This window comes from Protopterus annectens, chromosome 8.part0 (genome assembly GCF_019279795.1).
Source record: "Protopterus annectens isolate FY-2018-M chromosome 8.part0, PAN1.0, whole genome shotgun sequence".
Lineage (NCBI taxonomy): Eukaryota > Metazoa > Chordata > Ceratodontiformes > Protopteridae > Protopterus > Protopterus annectens.
Window position 1 is genome coordinate 1,937,795,894 of NC_056741.1, and position 27,268 is coordinate 1,937,823,161.

At 42.4% G+C, this 27,268-nt stretch overlaps 1 protein-coding gene across 4 annotated transcripts in view; it reads right to left on the reverse strand.

Moving 5' to 3' along the window:
• The window catches only part of CTCF (CCCTC-binding factor), a 2,058,695-nt gene that overhangs the window by 1,475,362 nt on the left and 556,065 nt on the right, over positions 1-27,268 (reverse strand). For all 4 annotated transcript variants that reach the window (XM_044081452.1, XM_044081454.1, XM_044081451.1 and 1 more), the window contains one exon: positions 3,448-4,231. In XM_044081452.1, the coding sequence (XP_043937387.1) occupies positions 3,448-4,231 (784 nt within the window). The remainder of the gene's footprint in view (positions 1-3,447; positions 4,232-27,268) is intronic.

A 27,268-nucleotide genomic window follows, 5' to 3' on the forward strand; every position in this document is an offset into this window, starting at 1 on the left:
TAAGCATAAGTTTTTCCACCATTTTAAGCATTTGAGACTGAGGCAAGGAAGCAGGTGCCTGAGCCTGGGTCGTCGTTTTTTTGTGCGTAGTTCGTACCCTGGTCCTTAGAAACTCAGTAGTTTTAGAAAGAACTGAAGACGCGAAAGAAGTAAGTTGGCTTGTGTCGAGTATCGGTAGTGCAAAGTACTTCCTCGGAAGCTGGTGTCTGCTCAGCGGCTCAGGACCCATCCAAGGTAGAGACATCCGCAGGAGCCTTAGTCAAAGAAGCGTCTCATGGCATACCGGACTTCGAAAGGGTTTCTGTAGCGGCCTGAGAATCCACAGAAGCGGGCATCAGTGGCTGCGAAAGCATCTCACCGAGGACCGGAGAACTGACAACTAGCTTAACAGAAGCGTCATCGGCAGTTCTGGAACTGTGCGGTCTGTCTCTGCATTTATCCTTAACTTTTTTGGGGAAGATTGGTAGTTGGATGGCTTACCGAAGCCATATCGGAATTTGAGGACTGAGAACGAAAATATCTAGCTACAATAAGGGCCTGACAACATATAGTTCTGGCGTTGAACAAAGCACAAAAGCAACAGGGAGGGACATCATGGTCTGGACCTAAACAGGTGATGCAGTAAGAATGGAAGTCTTGGTGTTGTATTTGCTTTCCACAGGTAAGACAACTGTTTACTTTTTCTGACATCGGTTAGAGCAAGAAAAAAGGATTCTTAACGGGGTACTTAGCTTTAGAAGACTTAAACTTCAATTTGGAAATGAAACGTCAGGTAGCAGCCAACCAGCACTCGTGCAAGCTGCTTCTGCTTCAGGCTCCTCGGCAAGAAAGGCTGATGTAATGGTGTCTGCTGTCTAATTTTATACCACTGACAACCTGACGTCAATCCTGGAGCGACAGCAACAGACACAGAAATACTAAGCCTCTGGTATTCTGGCCAAATGAGGGCTATCCCTGGCAGGATAAGCCAAATGTGAGGACTACAACAGTGAAACACGAAGAACATCTGGAGATAAGTGTCAGTATGTAGTCTGTCTGCCGTGATGGCATCACAAATGCTCCAGGGAAGGGATAACCTCGGACTTCACAAGATATACAATCAGTAATGCTGGTAGGAACTTTCAGCAGAGTTGAGAGAGGGAGAGGAGCTTGAGGCCAATACAATTCCTCATAACTTTAAAGGCCTCTACAAATTAGAGGTAATCCAATGGCAAGATGGATTTATTATCTTCATTGCACAGAGTGTGCTTATCAGGAGCCTGTGGCTCCTCTGAGACGACAATGTGAGACAGTACTATGACATATACTTACAAAAGATAAGTTCATGTGCAGTATCCCCAAATGGTGACTATGTGAAGGGGTCAGACATCAGGAAAAGTACAGTTATGTACATACCATAAATGTAGATGTTAGAGTGTATTCACTGTTGCAGTCATTAAACTTGGGTTATCCTGCTGGCAGACTACCCGCAGTCGGCCTGAATTCCAAAGTCCTGGTCCGGTGTCGGTTGCTGTCGCCTCTTCCCTGACGTCAGTGCGCCAGGGGTATAAAAGATGCAGCCGACGCCATTTTCTTCAGTCTTTCTTGCCGCGCAGTGCCCGAAGCAAAAGCAGTTCGCAAGTGCCGGTCGGACGACTCCTGAGATTTTCAAAACCGAATTTCAGATCCAAAGTCTTCATTAAAGCTAAGTACCTCGTTGGGGAAACTTTTTTCTTGCTGCAGATCGATGTCAGAAAAAGTTAACAATTGTATTTCTTGTGGGAAGCAAATACCTCATAAGGATTTTCATTCTTACTGTATTCCTTGCCTAGGCCCTGACCACGTCGTTGCTAGCTGTCAGTTTTGTGCTAGATTTAACCAACGCACTATTAAGCGTCTGTTCAATTTTGCCTTTCATTACTTTGGCAGTTCTGGCCAACCATCTGGACAGAGTTTACACAACACCCACTGAGCACACATCAAAGGAAAACAGACAAGGGTGCACATCCCCCAATTCAACCATCAACTGAGGCTGGAGATGGGCCTTAGCTCAAGCTGGTTAGCGGAGGATAAACTCACTACCCACAAGATTTGGGAACTGAGGGGTTTCACAGGCCCAACAGCAAGAATCAGGATCCAATGTGTTGAGTATCTGTCCTTGTGGCTATACCCCAACTAATGCCCAAGGATGCAAACAGAATCCTCCCACCTTTCTCTAATGCATGAAGCATTCTACAGTTGTCATTCTGCTAGTTAAGAACGAAGTCAACAAATCCATTCTTCACTTTTGAGCACCTGGGTTGCTGCCATTCTGCTGGTTAAGACACATACCAAGGACTCCATTCTTCGCTTTTGTGCATCTGGACTGAATCTCTACCACTAAAGTTGCTATGATGCTCCTCCCTCATAGAATACAACTAATTTCAGCGGAGGCCTTGGCTGATAGACAGCCACATAAAGTGCAATCCTGACATTCAGGCATGCTGATGCCAGAGTTTGATGACAAAGTTCATGATCCCAACTATGTAAGCAGCCAAGACACACACTTCACAGAACAATCACCAAGTGAAGACTGGACATCTTATGGGAGTATTGTTACAAGAGGGGGCAGGGATACACAGTTACATCAGGTGGCATCCTTTATTTTCATTATCATTACCTCAATGCACACACTTCTCCTTAGGCATAAATAGGAAAGTATACAAGAAAAACTGTAGGAGCATAAAGTAAAACTATGATCTCCCTGCAAAGATGAAGGCACCATTCCAGGTATGCATAACCCTTACCAACAGCAGAAAAGTGGGCCACATATATTGTACCCCTTGGTGGAGAAATGGTATCAAATTGGCTGGAATGAAGTAGAGACTGAATGGTCAGACACAGACAGGAGTTAAAAAAAAATCCTACAGAATTAACTCTTAGATATTGCAGTGTGGGGAAAAAGTAATTCTTAAAATGATTTCAAAGGCTTAAGAAAAACAATATTACTAGCAACTGGTGCATTACCAGCTTATGGGGCTCCAAGCAAACTCTGGACAGCAGCAGTTTAAATCAATTACACACCTAAGGAGCACAAGCAAACTTTGTAGCCATCAATCAGATCACACAAAACAGCAATGCTGACTACTGATTCATTGTACACAGTAGAGATTTGGCTGATCTCACTGATCCAATTCGTAAATTTCTAAAAGCAACTGCAAACTACCACACACCTCACCAAGCTCAAGGAAAAAAAACTAGAGGGACATACATTACCAGCAGCTAGAAATTTAAATATGTCAGTTGTGAAAATAAGCATCAATGTAGAAAGCTCTTAAACAGATGTTTTCTGATCAGTCACACTGCAACCTGATAGCATACCACAAAATGTTAACCTACAAACAAAACTCTTGGAAATATCAAATCATGTTTCTTTGTAGGTTTTAGATCGCAGCAGTTAAATAAATGCATTAATTAATCCGACTTCACCTTTCTTTTTAATTTTTGTTGGTTTTGGAGGCTTCATGTTCCCAACCACTTTTTCTGCATTAACGTCAGAAAGCAAACCTTCCTGCTGCTCCTCCTCAAAATCGTACACAGAAACATCTACATCTTTGCCCTCTTCAGTGTACCTCAGTTTACTCTTTTTGGCTTTCTTTATCTTTTTCACGGGTGGCTGATAGTCAGGATCTTTTTGCCAAGTCTGTTCTTCCTGCGGCTGGAGTTCAGCTTGTTCCAGTGTTTCTACCTCACCATTAGCACCAACTTTAACTACCTGAAAGCCTTCCGGTAAGGGAAGCGTATGACAAATCATGGGCTCCCCCTCTTGTAAGCCATCTTTTGGTATCTGACTTTCATAGGCTGCATGGAGTCCCTCCACAGTAGCTGCTGTTACAGGTACAGTAACTGGAACTTGCACAAGTTGTAGCTCTCCAAGGTTTATAGACTGCTCTTCCATATTAACCACCTGAAGTGTGATAATCTGTGTGTCATCCACAGTCCCATCATCATCATGAGGGATTGTACCATCCATTACTTCAGTCTTCATCTGTAAAAGTGTAGGGTCCAACTGCTCCATCATAACCATCTGTACATTACTGTTAACATCCTGAGTTGCATCAGTACAGTCTGCCTGAATATGTGATCCAGCAACTAAATCATCTTCTGGACCCCCTTCTCGGCGTCTCTGATAGGTTTTACGGTCTCTTCCTTTAGCAAAGGTTTCTGCTTCTTCCACAATGGCTTCATTTGTCTCTGCTTCCATCAAGTCTGCCTACAATAAAACATATGTGTTATTTTGCAATTAGCAAATATTCTACCAACACTAAATAAATACTCTAATCCAGTATAACAGAACAGGTCATAAAAAAATGAAATGATTTATTTCAAAGTCTGTCAAACTATTTTTCCACTACGAAGAGGTGTACATCTTAATATATAATTTACAAAGCAATTTTTCATACCACAGAAATGCAATTTTTAGTAAAGAAAACCTTGAGTACAAACACGGTCTTAGCTACCAAAAAAGGTGCTGCATACAATGTACATTTAAATAAAAGGGTGCTAACCCACATGATGTGAAAATGCTGCAAGTCAAGGGAACCCCCAGTGACAATCTTTTGTTCTTAAGATCTTACTTTTGAATTTGTGGCTCATGTTTTTACTTTTTTGACTACATTTGTTATGGCACTACACCACCATTTGTTTTAAATTTGTATTTTAATCTCTGTGCACCAGAGTTCAAGAACTTTACTAAACTTCTAAATGAAGCAGTCTTAAATACATCATAAATTACTCTTCATATGCTGCATGAATCCACTGGCTATCCTACTATAGATGGCACCTAATGACTGTTATAAAATGGCTAAGCTACTTTAAAGATGCAGCAAAATCTTCAGTTAAGCATTGAGATTTTTTTTCCCCAAAGCTACTAAAGTACATTCAATCAGCCAAGCTGATAAAATTTCGTTAAAATTGTCAAAATCAAACTAAAACCTCTAAGCAATAAGGAAAAGGCCTGGAGGCCTTGACCCATCGGTAGTCGGAGTTACTTAGCGCAGAAAGAGAAAATTAAACTTGTACAGTAAACTCTCTGTTAACCGGCATTTATGGGGATTGGTAGATGCTGGAAAACAGTAGGCCTGACTAATACTGTATCCTATACAAACAGTTCATCTGATTTCCGGAAGGGTTTGTTTTGTGCAGGTAAAACCTCAATTGCCTATGTACATTCAACAAATGTAACTTGTACTCTCCTCAGTTTTGGAAATTTTGGAAAGAAAACAGGCAGATTGATGGTTTGATTAATACTGTTCTCAGAAGCCACTTTAGGAAGGAGGGACGGATTTGTGCGCAGGGAAACCCTGTCCTTATCAAAAAATTTATACAGAACTTTAATGGATAAGGCTTGGAGTTCCGATACCCTCCTTGCCAAAGTAATGGCCACCAAAAAGGCTGTTTTCCAAGAAAGGAACTGTAAGCCTACTGATGTCGCTGGTTCAAAGGGAGGGGAAACTAGGGTTTGTAGGACAAAGGTGAGGCCCCAAGTCATGCTTTCACCCACATGAAATTAGAAATGGCAGCCACTTGCACCCTGCTGAAAAATACCAAGACAAAAATTCCAGAATGGACGGAACTTGAGCTGAAAAAGTGTTCTGATTCTCGAGAGGCCCAAATAGAGAAATGTTTCCATTTACTACAGTATATCTTTCTGGTAAATTTATGGGCCACCACCAGAATGACATTAACCGGACAGGATAAATCGGGAGTCCTAATCATTACTGGAACTGGAGCAGCCAAGCTGCGAGTTTCAGACTGTCAAGGTCTGGGTGAGGGAACCCTGAGGGGTGAGAAATAAGATCCAGAACCGGATCCAAGCTCCTTGGAGGGACTACGAGATTAAACCATAGAGACGGAAACCAGACTTGATAAGGCCAGAATGGGCAATGAGGATAACTGCGCTACCCAGCCTACGAGCTTTCTGAAGAAACTTCAGAATGAGAGGTAATGGAGGGAAAGCATAAAGGTGACCGGGAGGCCAAGCATGAACCAGAGCATCTCTGGGGCTTCCTCCTGAGGAGGGTTCAGAGCGAAGAACTCGCTGCACTTTGCGGTAGAAGGAGATGTGAAGAGATGGAGCAAGGCCAGCCCCACTTGAGGAAGAGCTGTTCCGCTACTGAAGGATTCAGAAACCACCCATACGGCATCAGAATAGTCCTGCTGACCCTGTCCGCTAGGATGTTGGACCATCACGGAATGTGCGTTGCCACCAGAAAGTGGCCGGTGGAAAAGTATAGTTGTGTACACTTACCATAAATGTAGATGTTCGAGAGTATTCACTGCTATAGTCATTACATTTGGGTAATCTGCTGGCAGGTTGCCATCAATAGGCCTGAATAGCAAAGTCTTGGGTCCAGCGTCAGTTGCTGTCTCTTCTTCCATGACGTCAGGTCGTCAGGGATATAAAACATGCAGCCGTCATTTTAATCAGTTTTTTTTGCCCCAGATATCAGATGCCCCCAAATGCGGAGATATATATATATATATATATATATATATATATATATATATATATATATATATGCACGTAATGTAGAACACAAAATATATATATATATATATGCACGTAATGTAGAACACAAAATATATATATATATATATATATATATACATATATATATGTATATATATATATATATATATATATGTATGTATATATATATGTATGTATATATGTATATATATGTATGTATATATGTATATATATATATATATATATATATATATATATATATATATACATACACACACACACACACACACACACACACACACACACACACACACACAGCTCCTACTAATAGCAAATACACCAAAAAGGCTTTTGCGAATAGCAAAAGAAAGAAGAGGTATAATAAGAGAGAAACTGGGGGCAGGCGGGTGTGTAACCAGGACTGCAACAGTGCATACACTCGAACATCTACATTTATGGTAAGTGTACACAACTGTATTATGTTCTTCGTGTTTCACTGTTGTAGTCATTACATTTGGGTAGAAACCCAAAGCCATGGTTGGGAGGATGGAATTATACAGCATTAGGAGCAGCTATAAGGCCCTGCAGGACAGCAGTGGCAAAGCCTGCTCTGGATTTAAAGAGAGGTAAATGGTAACGTTTGGTGAACGTATGAACTGAGCTCCAAGTAGCAGCTTCTAGAATGTCTCTGGTAGGAACTCCTCTGAGAAAGGCTGCAGAAGTAGATGCAGCCCTGGTGGAATGGAATCTGATCCCCTTGGGGACAGGTTTACCATGGTGCATGTAGCAGAAATGAATACAATGGTTTATTCATTTTGAAATAGTCTGCTTTGAATTAGCCTTTCCCTCTGCCCCTGCAGCAAATGCCACAAGTAATTACTCAGATTTTCTTAGAGAATTTGTCCTGCTTAAGTAGAATCTTAGTCGTCTGTGTACAGCCAATAAAGACAGAATCCGCTGCCCCTTGCTCTGTGGATTTGGGAAAAAAGTTGGCAGATGAATGGTCTGATTAAGAGCCACACTGCAGACCACCTTAAGCATAAAGGATGGATTGGCCCTGAGGGCCACCCTGTCCAGATAAAAGATAATGAAAGGCTCCACTGCCATGAGAGCCTGTAGTTCTGAAATCCTTCTCGCTGAAGTGACTGCTAAAACAAAAGCTGTCTACCAAGAGAGAAATTTTATGCCTGCAGTAGCAGCTGGTTCAATAGGAGGTAGTGTGAGTTTTTCCAGCACAAAATTGAGGTCCATGCAAGAGTTGGTGCTCTCCTGGGAAGTCTCAAATTTTTGGAACCTTTGAGATACTGCTTTAGCAGGGGATGTGAAAAGAGAGGAGGCTCTGTGTTGTAACAAGCCGAAATGGCAGAGGCATGGATTTTTATAGAAGAAAAAGAATGAAGCATCTCAGCTAAATATTGCAGAATCTGAGGAATATTGGGCACTGCTGCGTTTAATTCCTTGAGCTTGGTTCCAGGCACAGAATATTTTCCATTTATCAGCATAAGATTTTATAGTACTGGGCCTTCTTAGCCTCCAAAATGACAACCATCACAGGTTTACTGAGAGATGTGACTTGTGAAATTAGTTGATTAGCCATGCTGCAAGATTCAGAGTTTGGAGCAGAGTGTGCAGAATTTGATAGTTCTGCTGAGACAGTAGATAAGGTGTCTGAGGCAGGTACCATAGAGGAAGGTGTGACATACTGCGTAGGAGCGGGTACCAGTGTTGGCGAGGCCAGTCTGGAGCAATCAGAATCATTTTCAGTTTTTCCTGTCTGACTTAGTAAAACCTTGGAGAGCAGAGGCAGAGGGGGAAAAGTATAGACTTGTAGGTTTTTCCAGCCGAAGGATAGACCATCCACTTTCCAAGCTTTTTTGTGATGAATTCTTGTGCAGAATTTGTCCAACTGATAGTTTTGGGGAGAGGCAAAAAGATCTAGGTCTGGGCTCCGCCACTTTCGTGTCAACATGCTGAAGATGTGTGGATCCAGTTTCCATTCATATGGGTCCATAAGATTTCTGCTTAGTTTATCTCCAAGAGTATTTTGCTTTCCTGGCAGGAAATGAGCTTGTAGATGTATTTGGTAAGTCAAGGCTGTGTTCCACAAGGCCATGGCTAGTCTGTAAAGGGGGTAGGAGTGGGTACCCCCCTGCTTGTTTATGTACCACATATAACTGTGGTGTTGTCCGTCTTTACATATAACTGTGGTGTTGTCCGTCTTTATCAGTAGTTTCCTGAATGAATAAAGTCCGTGAAGGCTGTCAGAGCATTCTGTACAACTAGCATTTCTTTCTGGTTGATATGCAAGTGCATTTGATTTGGGCTCCATTCACCCTAAATGCATCTCCCTGACAGATGGGCCCCCCCCCCAAGAATAATCTGATGCGTCTGTAGTCATGGTTTGGGATGCAGGGGGTGGAATGAATGACAGTCCTTTGTTTTGGTGACAGTCCTCTGCCCACCATAGGAACTCCTGTTGCAGGCAAGGAATGATAGGAATTATTGTTTCCAGGCTGTGACAATGTTGACTCCCATACGTTCTTTAGGTACCATTAAAGTTTCCTCATATGCAGTCTTGCATGTGGAATTAGTAGAATGCAGGAAGCCATGAACCCAAAGGCCTGCAGAATTTGTCTTGCAGACAGCTGGGTTTTTGTGGCCACTTGTTTGAAGTATGTCACCAATTTAATTTGTTTGTTTGGCGTGAGGTAAGCCATCTGGGCAGTTGTATTCAAGCTTACACCCAGGAATGTAATTATTTGCGAGGGTACCAGTTATGATTTCATTTCATTTATGGTGTACTCTAGGCATGTTAGAAGCCTTTTTACAAACGGCAGATGCTGTAGAAGAGTGTCCTTGTTTTCTCCCTGAATTAGACAATCATCCAGATAAGGATAAATTTGAAGGTTTCTTTGTCTGCAAAATGCAATTACTGGTGCCAGGCACTTTGTGAAGACCCTGGGTGCAGTAGATAAGCCAAAGGGCAGTGCAGAGAACTGGTAATGCCAATAGCCTGCTTTGAAGCGGAGGTATCTTCTGCAAGATTCCCTGATTGGGATATGCAGGTAAGCCTCTTAAGTCTAGAGTTACCAACCAGGCATCCTTGCCCAGCATAGGCAGTAACTGTTGAAGAGTCAGCATCTTGAATTTTGGAATGTCCAGGAAAGTATTTAGAATGGATAAGTCCAGAATTGGACGCCATGAATTGTCTTTTCTGGGTACCAGGAAAAGTCTTGAATAAAAACCTTGTCCTTCTTCCTTTTCTGTTACTGGTTGAATAGCCCCCATATCCATGAGGGACATAACTTGTTTCTGGGTCTTTGCCCACCGATTTGGAGGCAGATCTGGCCAGCCGTTTGGAATTGGCAACGTGTGGAAATGAAATCTGTATCCCTGGGATACTACACTTAAAACCCACTTGTCCTGGGTAATTAGATGCCAATTTTGTGCATGAAGTGCTAGTTTTCCCCCCAAAAGAGCTGCTAAAAGATAAGTGCTTGGAAATGGCAGGGGAAAGTCACTGAGACTGTTGACCGCAGGGGAGTGGCTTGCTACTTCCAGATTTGGAGGTGGAGGCACCCCATTGTTTTGTTCTGCAAGTTCCTTGTGATTGAAACCTGGAGCCTTTGGAGTCTCTTGGTTTGACCAGAGCGGCTCTGTTGGGTACCAGAAAGGACCAATCCTTAGTAGGCCAGTGTCTACTGAACCTGGATGGCTGCACTTGTGGGAAATCTTTTACAATTTGCATAGATTTAGCTTCATCTTCCATCTTTTTCAAAACTTCTTCTGCCTTATTACCAAATAGACTGTCCTGTTGCAAAGGAACATCCAACAATTTTGCTTTAACATGATCAGGCAGATTTTGCTCCTTGAGCCAGGCATGTCTTCTCATCACAGATCCAGTTACGGCGGCCCAGCAAGAGGCCTCCAAGGAATCAAACCAACATTGCAAAGTATGCTTTCCAACTTGTTCAGCTGAATGCAATAAATCCTGTAACTCTTTATTCTCCACACAGTCAGAAATCAACATCATTTTCTGTTTCAGTAAGCCCATGACATGCTGTTGATATTTAAGCATACAAAATTGACAGTTTAAAACCCTGACTGCCACGGTTGCAGACGTGTAAACCTTCTTACCCCATCTATCCAGCGCCCTGGAGTCTCTATCAGAAAAGGGAGGATTTTTAGCAGAAGCAGTCTTAACACCCATGGACCCTGAGAAATTGTTTCAGGGTCAGCAGTAGGGTTTTTAAAAAGAAACTTGTGGGAGTCAGGAACCCTATATCATCTGTCTGGCTTACTAGGAGCCGGAGGCAGGGAATCAGGAGCCAAGCTGGATTCTGAGAAAACATCAACGTCTAAAACAGGAGGTTATAGCCAAAGGCCTATGCCGAGGAAGAAGGAAATCCCTAAGCCTCTTTTTGGATTCTGAAAAATCCTGACTCTCCCAATGAAAATGTTCCCTTAAGGAATGCAAAGTTTCTCCAAAAGAAAAATCATCAGGAGGAAAAGCAGCCTGGATTCTTCTGCACGAGTCCTCATAAGGTGGAGGAAAAGCAGCCTGGATTCTTCTGCACGAGTCCTCATAAGGTGGAGGAAAAGCAGCCTGGATTCTTCTGCATGAGTCCTCATAAGGTGAAATAGAAAATTCCTGATCAGAAGAGGAATCAGAAGAAATGTAAACCTGATCTGAAGATTCATAATCAGTGCCTTGCCTAGGCCTCTTAGCAGGAGGGGGTTGGGAACCCCTGATCAAGGTAATTAAATCCTCAGCCATTTTGATAATTTGTTTTTTAGGCATATGGGCGTTTCCCATGCATCAATTTTTTAGACATAGATGGTTTTGTCGTTGTTTTTGATGATGGTGTCGGTTTAATATACAAATCTTTAGACCTGAAAACACCCTCAGAAGCCGGTGCCTGCTCAGCGGCTCCAGACCCATCTAAGGGAGAGACATCCGCAGGTTCAATACCTGAAGCATCTCGCCGCATACCAGACTCCGAATGGGTCTCAGTAGAGGCCTGCGAATCAAAAGTAGCGGGCATCAGGGGCTGCAAAAGCGCCTCACTGAATACCGGCGACTGGCTTAGGAGAAGCTTTGTCGTCGGTTTTGGAACTCGATGGTCTGTCTGTCTTTTTCTTTGCATTTTTTGTGAATTTTGGTAGTCAGATTGCTAACCGATGACATTTCTGGATAGCTAAATCTTGAGCCAAAATATTTAGAAGCAAAAATATACCAACGCATAGTGTATTGGTTAAATTTAGCACAAAACCGACAACAAGGCACGTTGTGGTCCGGGCCTAGGCAAGGAATACAGTACAAATGAAAATCCTTATGAGGTATTTGCTTCCAACAAGTAATACAATTATTAACTTTTACTGACATCGGTAAGGAGCAAGAAAAAGTTTCCCCAACTGGGTACTTAGCTTTAGGTTGAAGACTTCGGATCTGAAACTCAAACGAAAATTTCAGGAGTTGGCCGACCGGCACTTGCGAACTGCTTCTGCTTCAGGCACCGCAGGGCAAGAAAGATGGATTAAAATGGCGTCGGCTGCATGTTTTATACCCCTGACGACCTGACGTCATGGAAGAAGTGACAGCAACCGATGCAGGACCCAAGACTCTGCTATTCAGGCTGACTGAGGCAACCTGCCAGCCGATTACCCAAATGTAATGACTGCAACAGTGAAACACGTAGAACAACCGCCCATTCCCACATTCTCATGGCTTCTTGACAAAGGGGGTAAGATCTGGTTCCTCCTTGCCGGCTGATATACCAGACCATGGACACGTTGTCCAACTGGATGGCAACAGTCCCTAGAGGAAGATGGGCATGAAGGGCCAGCAACAATAAAAGAATTGAGCTCATCTCCAGGACACTGATATGCAAGTTGGTCTCAGAAGAGGACCACGTGCCTTGGACTGTCCTTCTCGAGCAATCCCCCCACCCTAGTTGGGAGGCATCCATGGTCACTGTGGTTGTGGGAAAAGGAAGAAAGGGACGTCCCTGGACAAGTTCTGGGGAAAGAGTCCACCAGAGAAGTGACTCTCTGCAAGTCCAGGATATGCGTATCGGATGGGACAAGGGTAGGTCCGGGAGGGACAACTGAACTGCTAACATCCACTGTAGGACCCTCATGTGAAGATGTGCGAGGGGAAGAAGTTTGACAGAGGCTGCCATGGAACCCAGGGCCCGCAGAACTGATTCCTATGAAGGGCGGTGAGAATGAAGAAGGCAAGATAAGTGAAGTTTCAAATTGTTTAACCTTTCCAGAATGAGGTAGACTTTCACTTGTATGGTGTCTAGCCGAGCTCCAATGAAATGTAAGCTCTGAACTAGAGTCAGCGACTACTTGACATTGACTGTAATGCCCAGTCTGACACCAAGTACGTAAAAACACAAACTTGTAACTAACAACTAAGAGGTTCCACAGCCCGAGTATACCACAGCAACGGCACTAGCTTCCTCTTTAAAATTGAATGTTTTCCCTGTTTCCAAAAAATCCACGCTGAAAGATGTACCAAGTTAGCTCCACAGCAATAATGGAATTTATTCTTGAAACAGACACACAAAAACAGCCAACAAAACGCCAAGGAAGTAATTCAACAGGTTTACCCGGGTTTCGTCCGCCAAGACGAACTTCTTCAGAATAATCTAATCACTGGTTACCTCCCCAATATATACACAAGAAATTAATTAATTAATTAAACAACCTAATTGATATGAACATTGGTACTAACACAATTGAGCTATAATTGATGGAAATAACTATAAATTCATATATGTATATAACCCAATATATACAAGTTACAAATGCATATATCAATAAACAAACATAATTAATTAAAAACTGAAATGATTAAAATAAAATAAAATAAATGTATATGTTAATGAATTACAATAATTCATATTTCATTAAAATTGCAATGCTCAAACATAATACAATATTGATGCTATGACTGTGAAAATGTATATTTATATTAAATCTTCATAAATACATTTAGATACCCCCATATGCTATCCAAAGAATGTATGTATATATATCATTATTCCTACCCAATATTTTAATACTAATGACATATAACCATAAATGGCTTTGAAGGAATATTATTATAATAGCTATACAATTCGTACAATAAGCACAAAAAGGCACAAAAAACCATATTATATACTAATGTATAATAACTTAATTACTTACTACCTTATGTTATATTGAACTATTTATCTATAAAAATATTTAAAATATTAATTATATATGTATTTACCTGGACTAGATGACATTTAAACAAATAATGTACTAATGAACTAATTTAACATCTACCCTTAATGTAATTTTTCATAAGGATAGGTTTGATTGTACAGTATTCATTGAGACCAGGCCAATTATGGGCATTCAACAGAATCTGCCACTTTAATTCCTGTATGTCAAGGTCATATTTAGTAATTCTTCCTTGTACATCACTCAATAAATGTTCAATTATACAGAATTTAAAGTTATGATCAGTATGTGATTGGATATGCCTCACCAGGGCATTGGTGGTTTTCATGTGTTTTATATCCAATATATGTTCTTTTATTCTACTCCTGAATTTCCTACTCGTTTTGCCTATATAAAAGGCTCTACACTGTTGACATAATGCTACATAGATTACATTGGATGTATGACAATTAAAATGTCCTTTGATCTTAATATTAATGTGATTGATTTTAATTTTGTCCTGTGTGTCTTGTATGTACTTACATGTTGTACATCTTCCACATCTATAATTCCCAATTGGTCTATTGTTATTATACTGTCGTATTTCAACATTATGCTCAAAAAACTCTTTGAAGGACGTGTCCTTTTTATACACAAATTTAACCGGTCCTTTAAATATTGATGCCATCATATGTTCATCAATATACAAGTTCCAATTCCTATTAATAATATTCCTTATTATTGGTGTACAATCATCGTATACTGAAATGTATAAAGGCATCTGATCCTTATTTTCATACAAAATCTTGTTTACATTTTGATCATATCCATGGTTTAAAATGGCTTGATATATTCCTATCTGTCTCTTATTTTTCACTTCTTGTTTGATAGTTTCACATAGGATTTCTGGGTATCCCCTGCTTATAAACATACTTTGCATAAATTCCAGTTCATCATACAATTCAGTCTCCTCACTAATCATTCTGGCTGCCCTGACCATCTGGCCCTTAACAACACCCTTCTTTTGATGGTCAGGGTGCCAGCTGTCATAGTGAAGATAGGAATTGGAAAATGTTGATTTTCTATGTATGTTGGATTTTAAATATTCCCTATGTTTATCAAAGGTTAACTCCACATCCAAATAGGATATACTTTCATAGCCAATATGATGTGTAAACTTTAAGAATCGCACATTTTGATTTATATATTCAAGAAAAATATTTAGAGATACCTCATCTGCATCCCATACTATAAAGATATCATCTAAATATCTAGTGTATGTTTTAAAATATTGTTTGAATGGACTATTGAAAATATAATTGTACTCCCAATATGTCATTATTAAATTAGCATACATGGGGGCGCATGCTGCCCCCATTGCAACACCATCAATTTGTTTGTAGTAATGTCCTTCATAGTACAAAAAGTTGTTATGTAGTACTATTTCCATTAGACTAATCAGGGTATTGATCTTGGTTTGGTCAAATGTTTTTGATTCAAAAAGCTGTTCTTCTAACCAAATCAACCCTATATCATGGGGTATTGATGTGAAAAGATTACAAACATCTATAGTAACCATAATGTTTCCATCCTTCATTTTAACTTTATTCATCATATTAAGGAAGTCCCATGAGTCCTTGGTGATGTATGGAAATTTAGACATACTTAACTTAAAATGATTATCAAGATATTGACTGATGAAACATGTTTTGTTCCTCTTCCCATCCACAATAGGCCTGAACTGTAAATTATTCAGACCCTTGTGGATTTTTGGAATTCCAAATATTCCACTAATGACCGGAAAGTCATTAGATAGATATTTGTGTTCATCCTCTGTCAATTCACCTTGCATTAACATATCTTCTAATCTGTTATCTATCCTTTGATGAGCAATGTTGATTTCATTTAAACTTATTTCAGAGTAAGATTGACCTAACAACATGGTAGTCATATATGTGACATAATCCCCTGTGTCAGTTATGACAACTCCACTGCCTTTATCAGGCCTCATTATTCTAATATCTTTAATATTTAATATTTCTTTAAATATTTCCTCATCACTTTCTGTCATGTTACTGTGTATAGGAGTATTATAATGTTTAAAAAAATCCCTAATGTCCATTTCGGCCTGTTTTTCAAAAATAATTATTTTGTCATTCATAGGGGGATTGAAAGTACTAGGTTTACACAAATCACTCGCTATATGGTTTCTCCTGTTGTCCTGTACATTTCCCTGAAAGAATAATTTCAAGTTTATGAGTTAAGAATGAGGTAGACTTTCACTTGTATGGTGTCTAGCCGAGCTCCAATGAAATGTAAGCTCTGAACTAGAGTCAGCGACTACTTGACATTGACTGTAATGCCCAGTCTGTTTGCTAGGAGAAGGGAATCCCTGGCCTGACATAGTAGATGCTTGGTAGGGGCAAACAAGGAGACAGTCATCCAGGAAAGGGAAAACCTGGATTCCTTGAAGCTCAGTTGGGTCGCTAAAACCACCATGACTTTGGTGAACACCCTGGGGGGTTGTGGTGAGACCAAAGGGTAAGGCCCTGAATTGATAATGGTTGCCCCCAGACGGAAGCCAAGAAACGTGCGGGAGTGCCTGTCCATTTTGATGTGCTAGTTACAGGTCCTGGATGTCGATCAAGAATATCCAATCTTCTGCCTGCAGCTAGAGCGAAATAGACTGAAGAGTGACCATCTGGAATTTCCTTTGGCTACCGACAGGTTCAGTACAGATAGATCCAGAATGGGTCTTAGGTCCTCCCCATTTCCTTTTGCACTAAAATGAACCTGGAATAGATGCCCAATCAGGATTGATCTGGGGGGATTGGCTGAATGACTTTTTTTTTTTCTGCTTTTCTATCTCCAGTGCTGACTTCCGTCCTCCGTGTGGGTGGAACAACTGTGAGGAATTCTGGTTGGTGGGGGGGGGGTGCTATGAATGGGATGGAATAACCTCTGGACATGACTTTTAAAACCTAATGGTCTGTTGTAACGGACACCCACTCTGTTGGGTGTAACAAAAGACGACCCCCGACTGCCTCCAGAGATGAGCAGCTAGGCAACCCCCTCAGGGTTGCTGCGCGGGTCTGTCCGAGAATGGTTACCAAGACACGAAGTTCTTCTGACCCCCCCCCCCGCCTCTTTCGTAACCCTCTGTGCCTCTAGGGGAAGGTGAGTCCTGGGTGTCCCGGGAGAACTGAGATTTACAGAAATGTATCTTCTTTGCCCCTTGTTCATTCCTTCAGAAGGATCTCTGCGGGGGCGGAGAAGTGGATCCTGATGGCAGACCGTGTTTGCACCTTAGCTGGAGGCCCCGACTGCACCAAGCGTTTAGGGGACCGCTTTCTGGGCCTTTGTGCCTGCTGTCAGAATCCAAAGGCCTAGAGACGGGGCTTTGAGCCCCGGAGGCCTAGGAGGAAGAAGTCACTGGGGGGGGGGGTCAAACATCAGAGCTTGGAAGTGGTACTGATTGTCCCCAACAGGAACCACAGGAATCCCTGCGACCAACTCACAATCTTTATATGATAGCAGCTGCCCTTCAGATCTACAGAGGACATATAGTCATCCTTCCTTAACAGAGGCAAGATGAACTACACCATGACCAATCCATAACTTGAGCAAGCTGAATCAGTCTGCAAAACAGGCCAAGTCCAAAATCGGCTCAAGATCCTTTTCTTTTTTGGAACCAAAATAAAAAGAACTTTGAAGAGTCCCAGATCCTCAATAGTCATGTGGGACCTCCTGGATAACTAGACTTCTCTCCCAAACTTTTAGGTGTGGACCCAATCGCTTTTACACTGCCTACAGAGTAGGACAGTCCGTCAACCTTTCTGGGTCGCTGAAAAGGCCTACTGGAGAAACCTCGATGGAAGTTCTGATTCTGTGGACAACCCCCTGCTGCAAATGCAGCATCTGCTATGGTTATAACCCCCCACCCTCACATGGGGAGAACCCTCAGGAGAAGCTTCTTGAAAAAGACTGCTGTGATTCCCAGAAGTCCGCCCCCTCCTTCTGGTCTTGAGAAAAGGACTATTGAGGGGTAGAAAAATCAACTCTAATGGTAAACAGCATCTTTCCTGGTCACTCCTGGTCAATGTGTCAAACTTACAACTGAAAAATAGGATGACCCATCAAATGGGGTGTTAAACGGAGAAACTCTTCAGAGCAGTCTGCAAAGTCTCACAATCTCATCCAAGTGTGCCCATGAATAGCAATGTTAGCTACTCAGGATGGACCATCAGCTGCATTGGAAAGCAAATACATGGACACATTAGTAATTGAATGGTGGGCAGTTCAGTCTTCAGTCTTCTGAGCGTCTGGAAACTTCTCTCTCTTCATTGCTCTTGACATTTCCAACATACTGCCCAAATGAAACCTGGTCAAGTGAGAGAAATAATTTAACACTCTTAGCTCTAAGGTGGCTGAGGTACAAGCATGCTTGTTTTAGTGATCCAAAGCCCAGGACACACTATTCAGAGGATGGACCGAGGAGCTCTCCTGAGCATTACTCTAAAAACTGAAGAGGCTAGAGGTTCTACTGAGAGGTTATCTTGTGGAGCTCAACCAGGGGAGGCTGTCCTGGAACAAGCGGAGGAGCAGCCAAAGGAATAGATATTTGGGGGGGGGGTATCAGTCACTCTAGACCATTCCCTCTCCAAACAGGAGAACATCCTCTCCAAGAAGTCAAAAAATCAAAGGTGGATAGTGGGCCACCCTGACACAGTTGATCAAGGGTCCAAAGACCCGAAGGACATGCCACAATAAAGAGCTATTCTGTCCCATCCTGACAAAGACCAATGCCAAGCTATTAAAGGCAGAAGCCTTGAGTGAGAGAGATGACTGACACCAGTATGACTGTACCCAACCAGAAGACACCTGCCTCAACCTGTTGCTCCCGATGTTCATCTGGCTCCACCTAAAACATGGTCGCAGAAATCTAGGTTAGGAATGAAGTCTAGATTGGCCCAGCTATAGGCTCCAGTCATAAAGAATAGAAAATAATTGGTTGTGAAAACCTTGGATCCATTGGACCCCGGGGAGAAAATTTGAGATAGGAGCCAAGGCACATGGGCAATGGTCTGCAGTCAATGAGATAAGACCTAATTCCATCTGCATCTGTAAGGAGGACTGCATCAACTGCCCCAGACCTGAAGTCTTCAGACTTCCAACTGAACGGGATGACCTAACTAAGAAGGCACCTGATGCGGCCTTTTGAGAATAGCCAACAGGTTTGGTCTGCTGGTACAATGGGAAGCTCAGATCTAGGGAGGCAAAAGGGATGACTCGTGAGAAAACTCCAGAAATATCAAGGGAGAAAACAGGAGAAAGTCAGTCCTGGAGGAATCACCCTCACCACAAAGGGGCTTGAAAAACCGATACACAGGGTATAGACTCAAACACAAGCCCCAAAAGTGAAATGGCTCTGAGCTGTCTAAGGTGTCAGACAATGACAAAGCCAAGGCCACCAGGAGGATCCGAAGGTCTCTCTGGACTTTCTGATCTGGTTGACCTCAAACAGAAGCACATACAGAGGCCATCACTTGTGGTCTCCCTTATAAGATTTGGAGTCCTAAGAAAGTTTCTTACCTGCCTTTTCAAATTTACTGGTGGACGCTGAGGAAAACTCTCCCCCAAGGAAAGCCCCTTAAGAATCAGCTTGGCTCTCCTCTGACTACAGAGAGTCAATGCTCTCCCAAAAAGCACAAGGGGACTCAAGGTGGGAACCCAGAGACAGTATACAGTGATTATGAGAAGCTGGGGAAGGGAGCTTAAGACCACCAAGAAACACTTTTTAAAACCTTTTCCATCCTAAGCACTAGCACAAAAGAGTGCACTGAAAGTCTAAAAAATGCGGGAAACACCTAAAACACCCTACCTACCTAAAATTCTACTATACAAAAACAAACCTACTCCTAACAAACACGACATTAAAAAAAAGGCAAGAGGAGGAGCAAAAAAATTGTCCAAAAAAAGGATACACGAAGACGACAACGGACTGAGCTGCTGTCCGGAACAGCCAGAAACTAGATCTGAGGCAGATCTAGTGTTGTGGGGCATTGTGGGTAGAGAGGGCTGAGCTTGCTGAGATGAAGTCTTGGAAATCAGCCAGCAAAGAATCCCAGCTGGATAAGATAACCCACATGTTGAAGCCACACAAAAAAAAAAATCAGAATTTTTGTTTGATATAGGTTCTCGTACTCTGCATACATTACTTCGCTGCATGAATAATCCCCAGTTTCAAAATTCTACTTATTGTCAAAATAAATTACATACAGGAAATAACACCTGTGTAACAGTAGATGTTCAAATGATCACTGCTGCAGTAGCCTTAGAAATATCGTTTTTATCCTGCCAAAAATATAACAGCTGGCCAGCATTCAAAGCTTCAGGTCGCCTTTCATGAATCCAAGCAATTATTCCGCTAGCGCTGAACTGAAAAAAGTATGGGCACAAAGCCCTTCAAGAACATTCATGCCAACAGAGGGGGAGGCTGAGCCCTGAAAGGACAAGACCTGGAACAAGTGACCACAACCCTGGCAAACACCAAAGACAAGGGGTACGAGGGGAAGAAGTGGTTATTCCAGCAGTAGTAATTCAAACATCCACTTTTATGATAAGTTAACTTCAATAACTGTACTATGTGCATCACCTTGATAACTGCTACTGCAGAGTTAGCTATATGGCTAGATTACCCTATCTTACTGCATTTCTGAACGGGAAGGGGAAGTCCAGGAGCCCATGGAGAGCAGGTCGATATCAGACTCTGTTAGGACGAAAGATGGAATCAAGCTTACAATACCGATAAACAAAAGGCCTGAGGACGAAATTGCTCCTTCATTTCCAGAATCCAAACTTCTCCAAAAAAAAAAAAAACACAGATGAAGCCAAAGCCCTTGTAGAGTGGGCCTTGAATATCCTTGAATACTTGTAATGGCGAGTATAAGTAAAAATAATAGCCTTAGAAAAAAGTTAAGTACTCATCATAACACTCCATCTGTGTTGCCCATTTTTATTCTTCCTCAACAAATCAGTTCAGATCAGAACCTCAGATCAGACTCTGCCACTATTTCCAGCTTGTAGAACACAAACTCTCAAGCTCCTCACACTGCAGTAGTCCCCTACCATACCTCAGATCTTGTTTGCTGACCTTTTAGGAAAAACACTAATGAACAAATAAAGATACAAGGTAACAATATCTGAAGCTCAAATTGAGGAACACTGGTTCCAGTACTATCGTCTAATCCTTCCAAAAATAAAATTGGTAGGGGATTAGAGGGAAGGGAGCTGAAGAAAGGAAATGGACAGCACAGATAAAAGAAGTTATGTTTTCACCATAACTTTCTATCCGATCTTGTCATTTTCATTCAATCCGCAACAAATGAGAAAAAGTGTCTTCCTATACCCAAATCCCAGAAGGACTCTAAGAAAGGTTATTCCTGAGCAACGCTGAGCTGAAGGCCGTTCTTCCCCAGGAGACCAGATACAATTTGGAATGATAAATAAAAAGTATGCTGCTTCACAAATAACATCCAAGGAAGATCTGGATAAAAATACAGAAGTTTCCACAGACCTGGTAAAATGAGCCTTTAACGGTTTTAGCAAAGAAAAATTCAATTTTGTGCAGAAATACAATCAGTTAACCATTTGGCTAAAGTTACTTTAATAACTCGTTTGCCAAATTTCAAATTCAAAAACAAAACAAATAATTGGTCCGAGTTCCTGCGTGGATAAAAATAACTGTCCGAGAACGTCCACTGGGTGTAACATATACTCTCATTGTTTTTGATATTTGGAAAGAAAACTGAAGGTTGATAGTTTGATATTAGATTTTGACACCACTTTTGGAAAGAAGGATGGGTTGGTTCGTAAACATACCCCATCCTTATGGAAAATCAAATAAGTAGGCTTAGAAGAGAGGACTTGAATTTCTCGAGCTCATCTAGCAGAGGCAATGGCAACTAAAGAGAGTCTTTCAGACTAAAAAAAGAAGTTATGTACTTACCATAATATTACATGTTTGTAGTCCATCTCGCTTACCTTCTTGCTGGATGGGTTCAGAGCCGATTCTCGGCTGTGACTCGGTCGATACTAAAGCTCGAGTGCTTTTACTGACCCGAGGCTAACCCCTATTCCATGGTGCATCACGGCATATCCCCAGATCTTGTTTGCAAAAAAGTAACTATATACAGAACAGTAACTATACTATCAATAACTATGCAGAAACAAACAGAATACTACTTTGTATTACTATTCATACCATGTGGACGGACAACTACAACAAGGTCAGAAAGCATAATGGATAGTCCACCACTTCCTCCAGGATACAGGATGGGGGAAGGAGGTTGGGACGCAAGAATGTAGGCAAGATGGACTACAAATATGGAACGTTATCGTAAGTACATAACTTCTTTATGTTACATAGTCCTATCGTGCCGTAATTCCTGCTGGATGGGACAGCGTCCCTAGAACCTTAATCCCGTGTGGCTCAAGCAAAGAGACTCTTCAGCACAGTGGACCTAAATGATGACCTGTCCCGGGAGGCCAAACCCAATTTGTAATGAGTGACAAAGGTATGAGGTCTTGTGCCCAAGTAGGTGCTGCACAAATGGTATCAAGTGGGAGGTTTGATCTAAAGGCATGTGAAGTTGATACTGCCCTAATTGAATGGACTTTCACTTTAGCAGGTAGTTGTTTCACAGCAATTTTGTAAGCAAATGAGATGCAGTCTGAAAGCCATTTAGACAAAGTGACCTGAGTGATGGGCAGGCCTTTGTTTTTGTCTGAGATGGAAACAAACGATTGGTCCAATTTCTGAAAATCTTAAGTACTGTGCAGGTAAAACTGGAGAATTCTGTGGACATCTAATTGGTGTAGTCTGTATTCTGATTTGTTACGGTCAATTTGGGAAAAATACTGGTAAATTCGATAGTTGTGTTTAGATTATGTTCTGAACATACCTTGGGGAGAAAGGAAGGATTAGTTCTGAGGGAGAAACTATCCTTGTGGAAAATAATATAAGAAGGTCAAATGGTGAAGGCTTGCAATTCTGAAACTCAACTAGCAGATGTTGTAGCAACGAAGAACAATGTCTTCAAAGACATTTTCAAGTCAGATGATGAAGACCATTCAGAGGGTGGAGAAATGAGTGAGGTCAGAACTAAGTTCAAGTCCCAGGGCTCCAGTGGTAGCCAGATTGGAGGTCTGAGAAGGACTCCTTTCAAAAAGGTTTTGCATAATGAGTAAGACATAATTGGATTTCCCATGTATCCAAAATGATAAGAGATGGCAGCTAACTGAACTCAATTGCTAGCAGCTGCAGCTGCAGCTCCTTGAAAAATAGATGCAAGGAGGACAAGATAGACTATGGGAGATGAGTAGGGATCTATGTCTTGGTTAGATGCCCAAATGGAAAACCTTTTCCATTTACTAGAATATAATTTCCTGGTGGAAGGTTTGTGTGAAGAAATCAGAATGTGTTTAACTGTAGGAGAAAAAGAAATACACCTGGCTATTCTTGGAACTGAAGCAACCATGCTGTTAATTTTAGAGTTTGGGTGGTAGGATGGAACTGACCTGATTGATGAATCAGGAGGTCTGGAGAAGATTCCAGAATCCATGGTTCCTCCAACAGAGAGGCCCACAGAAAGGTGAACCAGACTTGGCAAGGCCAGTAAGGAGCAATGAGGATCAGGGTACTCCAACAGTTTTGCTTTCTGAATCACTTTTGGTACGAGAGGAAAGGGTGGAAAAGCATAAAGGAGGCCCAGAGGCCAATTGTGGACCAGAGCATCCCAGGGTAAAATCCCTGGATGGAGAATGAGGGCAAAGTAGTTACTGCATTTGGTCTTCATGTACGTAGTGAACAGGTTGCAGCAACGCTGGCCTCATTTACAGAAAATCTCTTACACAACTTTTGTATTCAGGGACCACTTGGGAGGCATCAGAATTGCTGGACTCAGATCGTCTGCTATCACACACTGAACCTCCCCGGAAAGTGTGTTGCTACCAGAAAGAGTTGTCTCTCCATTCACCCATTTCCATACGCTTAGTGCCTCTCAGCAAAGTGGGTAAGATTTGGTGCCTACTTGCAAGTTTATGTAGGACACTACAGACATGTCTGACTGAATCTCAATTGTCCCATTGGGAAGAGAACTGTGAAGTGCCTGCAACGCATATAACACCACTGTAATCACCAAAACATTTATGTGCAAGTGGGTCTCGTGATCTTGACAGATACCTTAGACCATCATTCCCAGATAATGCCCACCCCCACCCTATCTGGAAAGCGTCCGTAGACAAGACTGAATTTTGTTGAGTGGGAGCAAGTGGATGGCATAAATAAAGCTGATTCGTATGTAATGACCATGTTAGATTTTCTTGAAAGAGTTGTGATGAGTATTTGGAGAGGTAAGCGGAGATCCTGCACTGACCACCGGGCAAATAGTAGCCACTGAAGTATTCTCATGTGTAGACAGGCTAGGGAACTAAGAGAATGGTGAAAGCCATAGGCCATAAAACCTGAAGAACTATCTTAGCCTGTACTTTGTCTTTTTTCAGGAAGCATCTGACTTGCTTGGACAATGATTCTATCCTTTCTGGTGTCAGTTTGCTGTCATGGTGGTTGAGTCTATGTCTGAGCATAAGAAGACAATGTGCTGCGATGGAGATGAGGCTGATTTTTTTAGATTTATTGTAGAGTCTAATCTGGTGCACAAGGATATAGTCTTGTCCCTGGCTCGGATAAGTTGGTGCTTGGTGGTAGCAGTGAGGAGCCAGACATCTAGGTAGTGAAATATCTGGAATCTTTCACGTCTCAGGTGAGCCATTACCACTGCCATACATTTGAACACTTTGGGGGTTGTAGTGAGGGTAAAGAGCAGTGTTCGAAATTGAAAATGTCTGGCTCCCAGGCGAAAGCATAGATGTCTTCTGCAGCACCTGCCTATTTTGATATAGTAGTATGCATATTGAAGATCTATGGAGCACATCCAATTGAATTTCCCGATAAAGGGAAAAACTGACCGTTCTCCCCAAGGTATGTTCAGAACATAATCTAAACACAACTATCGAATTTACCAGATGGCTGAGATCTAGAATTGATCTCCAGTCCCTGGTCATTTTTCTTTTTTAACTAAAAAGAATCGCAAGTTCCGGATCCTATTTGCTCGGTGGGGACTTTTTGGAGGAATCTTTTTGAAGCAATGAGACGACACCTGATGTTGCACCGTCTAACTGAATGGGTGGCACATCTGGTAAAGAGCGATTTACAAAAGGATCAGAAACAAAGGGAATGAGGTGACCCCTGGAAATTATATTTCGTACCCAACGATCTTGGGAAATTTGTAGCCAGGTGCTTAGGTAAAGTGAGAGACAATCCCAGACAGCCTCCAGAGAAGGACAATCGGGCAACCCCTCTGGGGCGATGCAAGGGACGATCAGAGAAAGCACCTCCATTTCCCTGATGTTGCGGACCTCACCCCTGCCGCGAGTGTGGCATCTTCCATTATATCCTCTCGCTATGCCTCTACGGGAGGGTTGACCTTGTGCCTGAGGGAAACCGTTCTGGGAATTACAGAACATTTTCCCTCCTGTTTGACCCTTGGGATAGGGTCTAGAAGGAAGGGAGAAACAGACACCAACAGCAGATAAGGTTTTCCATTCCTGCTCGGCCCTGGTCAAATTCTCTTTTACCTGAGGTCCAAAAAGAGTTGAACCAAAGGGGACGTTGGTACAGGAAGACAAAGGATTCCATAAAATTGCACAGATGCATCCAGCAATGTCTCCTAAGAGAAATTCCTGCTGTGGCTGCCCTGCTCGCTCCTTTAGCTCTATAGGAAGTCAGCCTCATAGAGGCGCTGGCAACAGATCTAAGGGTGGAGAGCTGCACAGACACCTTGTCGGTGGATCCCAAAGCAACTGAACACTGAAGGTACCTCCCAACCCTTTCAGGAGATGCCTCTGAAGTCTACTAAAATGCGACAGGTAATACAACAATCGTAACTTAAATGCCGCTGAAGAAAAGGTACGCTTTGCATACCTATCCATTGTCCTAGACTCTTCATTACGAGGATGGATATCTGAGGATGTCTGACAACCATAGCAATCACAAGAACGCTACTTAGACAGAAATGGTTTGTCATCCGGAGCAGTCAAATTTGTTTGGCCTCCTCAAGACAAGCCGCACTGTGTCCGGGGAGGCCCAAACTTTACAAGATAAGATCCCCAACAGTCAGTCATATGGCGGTGTCACCCAGGAGGTGGAAGGTCAAGAACCAAAGGTCTCAAGGTGCATGGATTAGTCCCCAGTAGGGCTGGAGGTCTTCCAATCACACCTCTGAGAATTTCAAGGATTTCTGCAAGAGAGAAATCCTCAGAGGGGGATCTTGGGGACCCTTCTGACTCATCCAATTCAGTGTCTAACATGACAGACTCAGGTGAGTCAATGTGCTTACTGTTACAAAGTCTCTTCCTAGGGACATCTCCAGTGAGATACTCTGGGGAGGTCTCGGAAGAGGGAAAACCTCCAATGGGGGCTCCTTGAGCCTCTGGTTGCCACCACTGACGGGCAGGCGGGGGGAGAAGAGGTTGCTACCAGCTATTGGAGGGTCATCGTATCCAAAGGGAGGGCTTTATCACTGGACAAAGCTTTCTCTATTGCTTCAAAGGCTTTACCACCCTGCTCCGATAAAGACCTCCGCGCTGAGGAAACGACAGGTCGGCTCACAGCAGGAAGGAAAGGTTCAGAAGAAGAAATGTGAAACTACCTCAGTAGAGCTGACGCACCGAGAGGGAGGGTTGGAACAGAGGAAAAACCAAGGTGACTATCACTCTCGGAGTGGAACCGAGGGTGTCGGCTCTCTGACGTCTCTGCTCCAGACTGAGGAAGCAGAAGAATTCTCGGAACCGAAGGATCCAGCACAGAAGGATGGAAGCACTCGACTCTGGGAAAGAAGCAGTCAGAGGAAGAGCAGTAGCCAGAAAGGACGGCTCAGACGCCTTTGGGTCCAGAGGAGATAATTAGCCAGCACAGGGTCACAGAGCAGCCTCTTCACCACCAACTCAACATCCTCATCAGAAAGAGTCCTGGAGGAAAGGATGGAGATAGATCTCCTCCTTTCCAAAATAGGTGATCTTGAGGTTGGTGAAATGGGATCCAAAGCACGCGGTGAGTGTCTCGATATGGAAGGTTGTCTCGGCACAGAGAGAGAAAAAATCGAATCTGAGCCAAAACTCCACGGATGAATCGCATTAGACTTATTAGATTGTTCCGAGCCTGGAATCGATTGGACATTTTCTTTTCAGAGTTTTGGAAACTGTCTGACCAAGTTACGGCTGTTCCAGGAAGGAACTAGTCATAATGCCCTTATCTATCAGTTTTCTTTCTTTCATTAAGAACCCTGATACTAAAGTCGTCAAAGTACAGGGTTCTTGTAAATGAGCCTCTCCATGACAGTATACACAGCTGGTCTGACTGTCAGTTTAAGACACTTTGAGAAAACATTTTTTTTAAATCAGAAGGGTGGTATTCTTTACGTTCTCTGTCTATCTTTGGAAATATTCCTGGTAATAAAG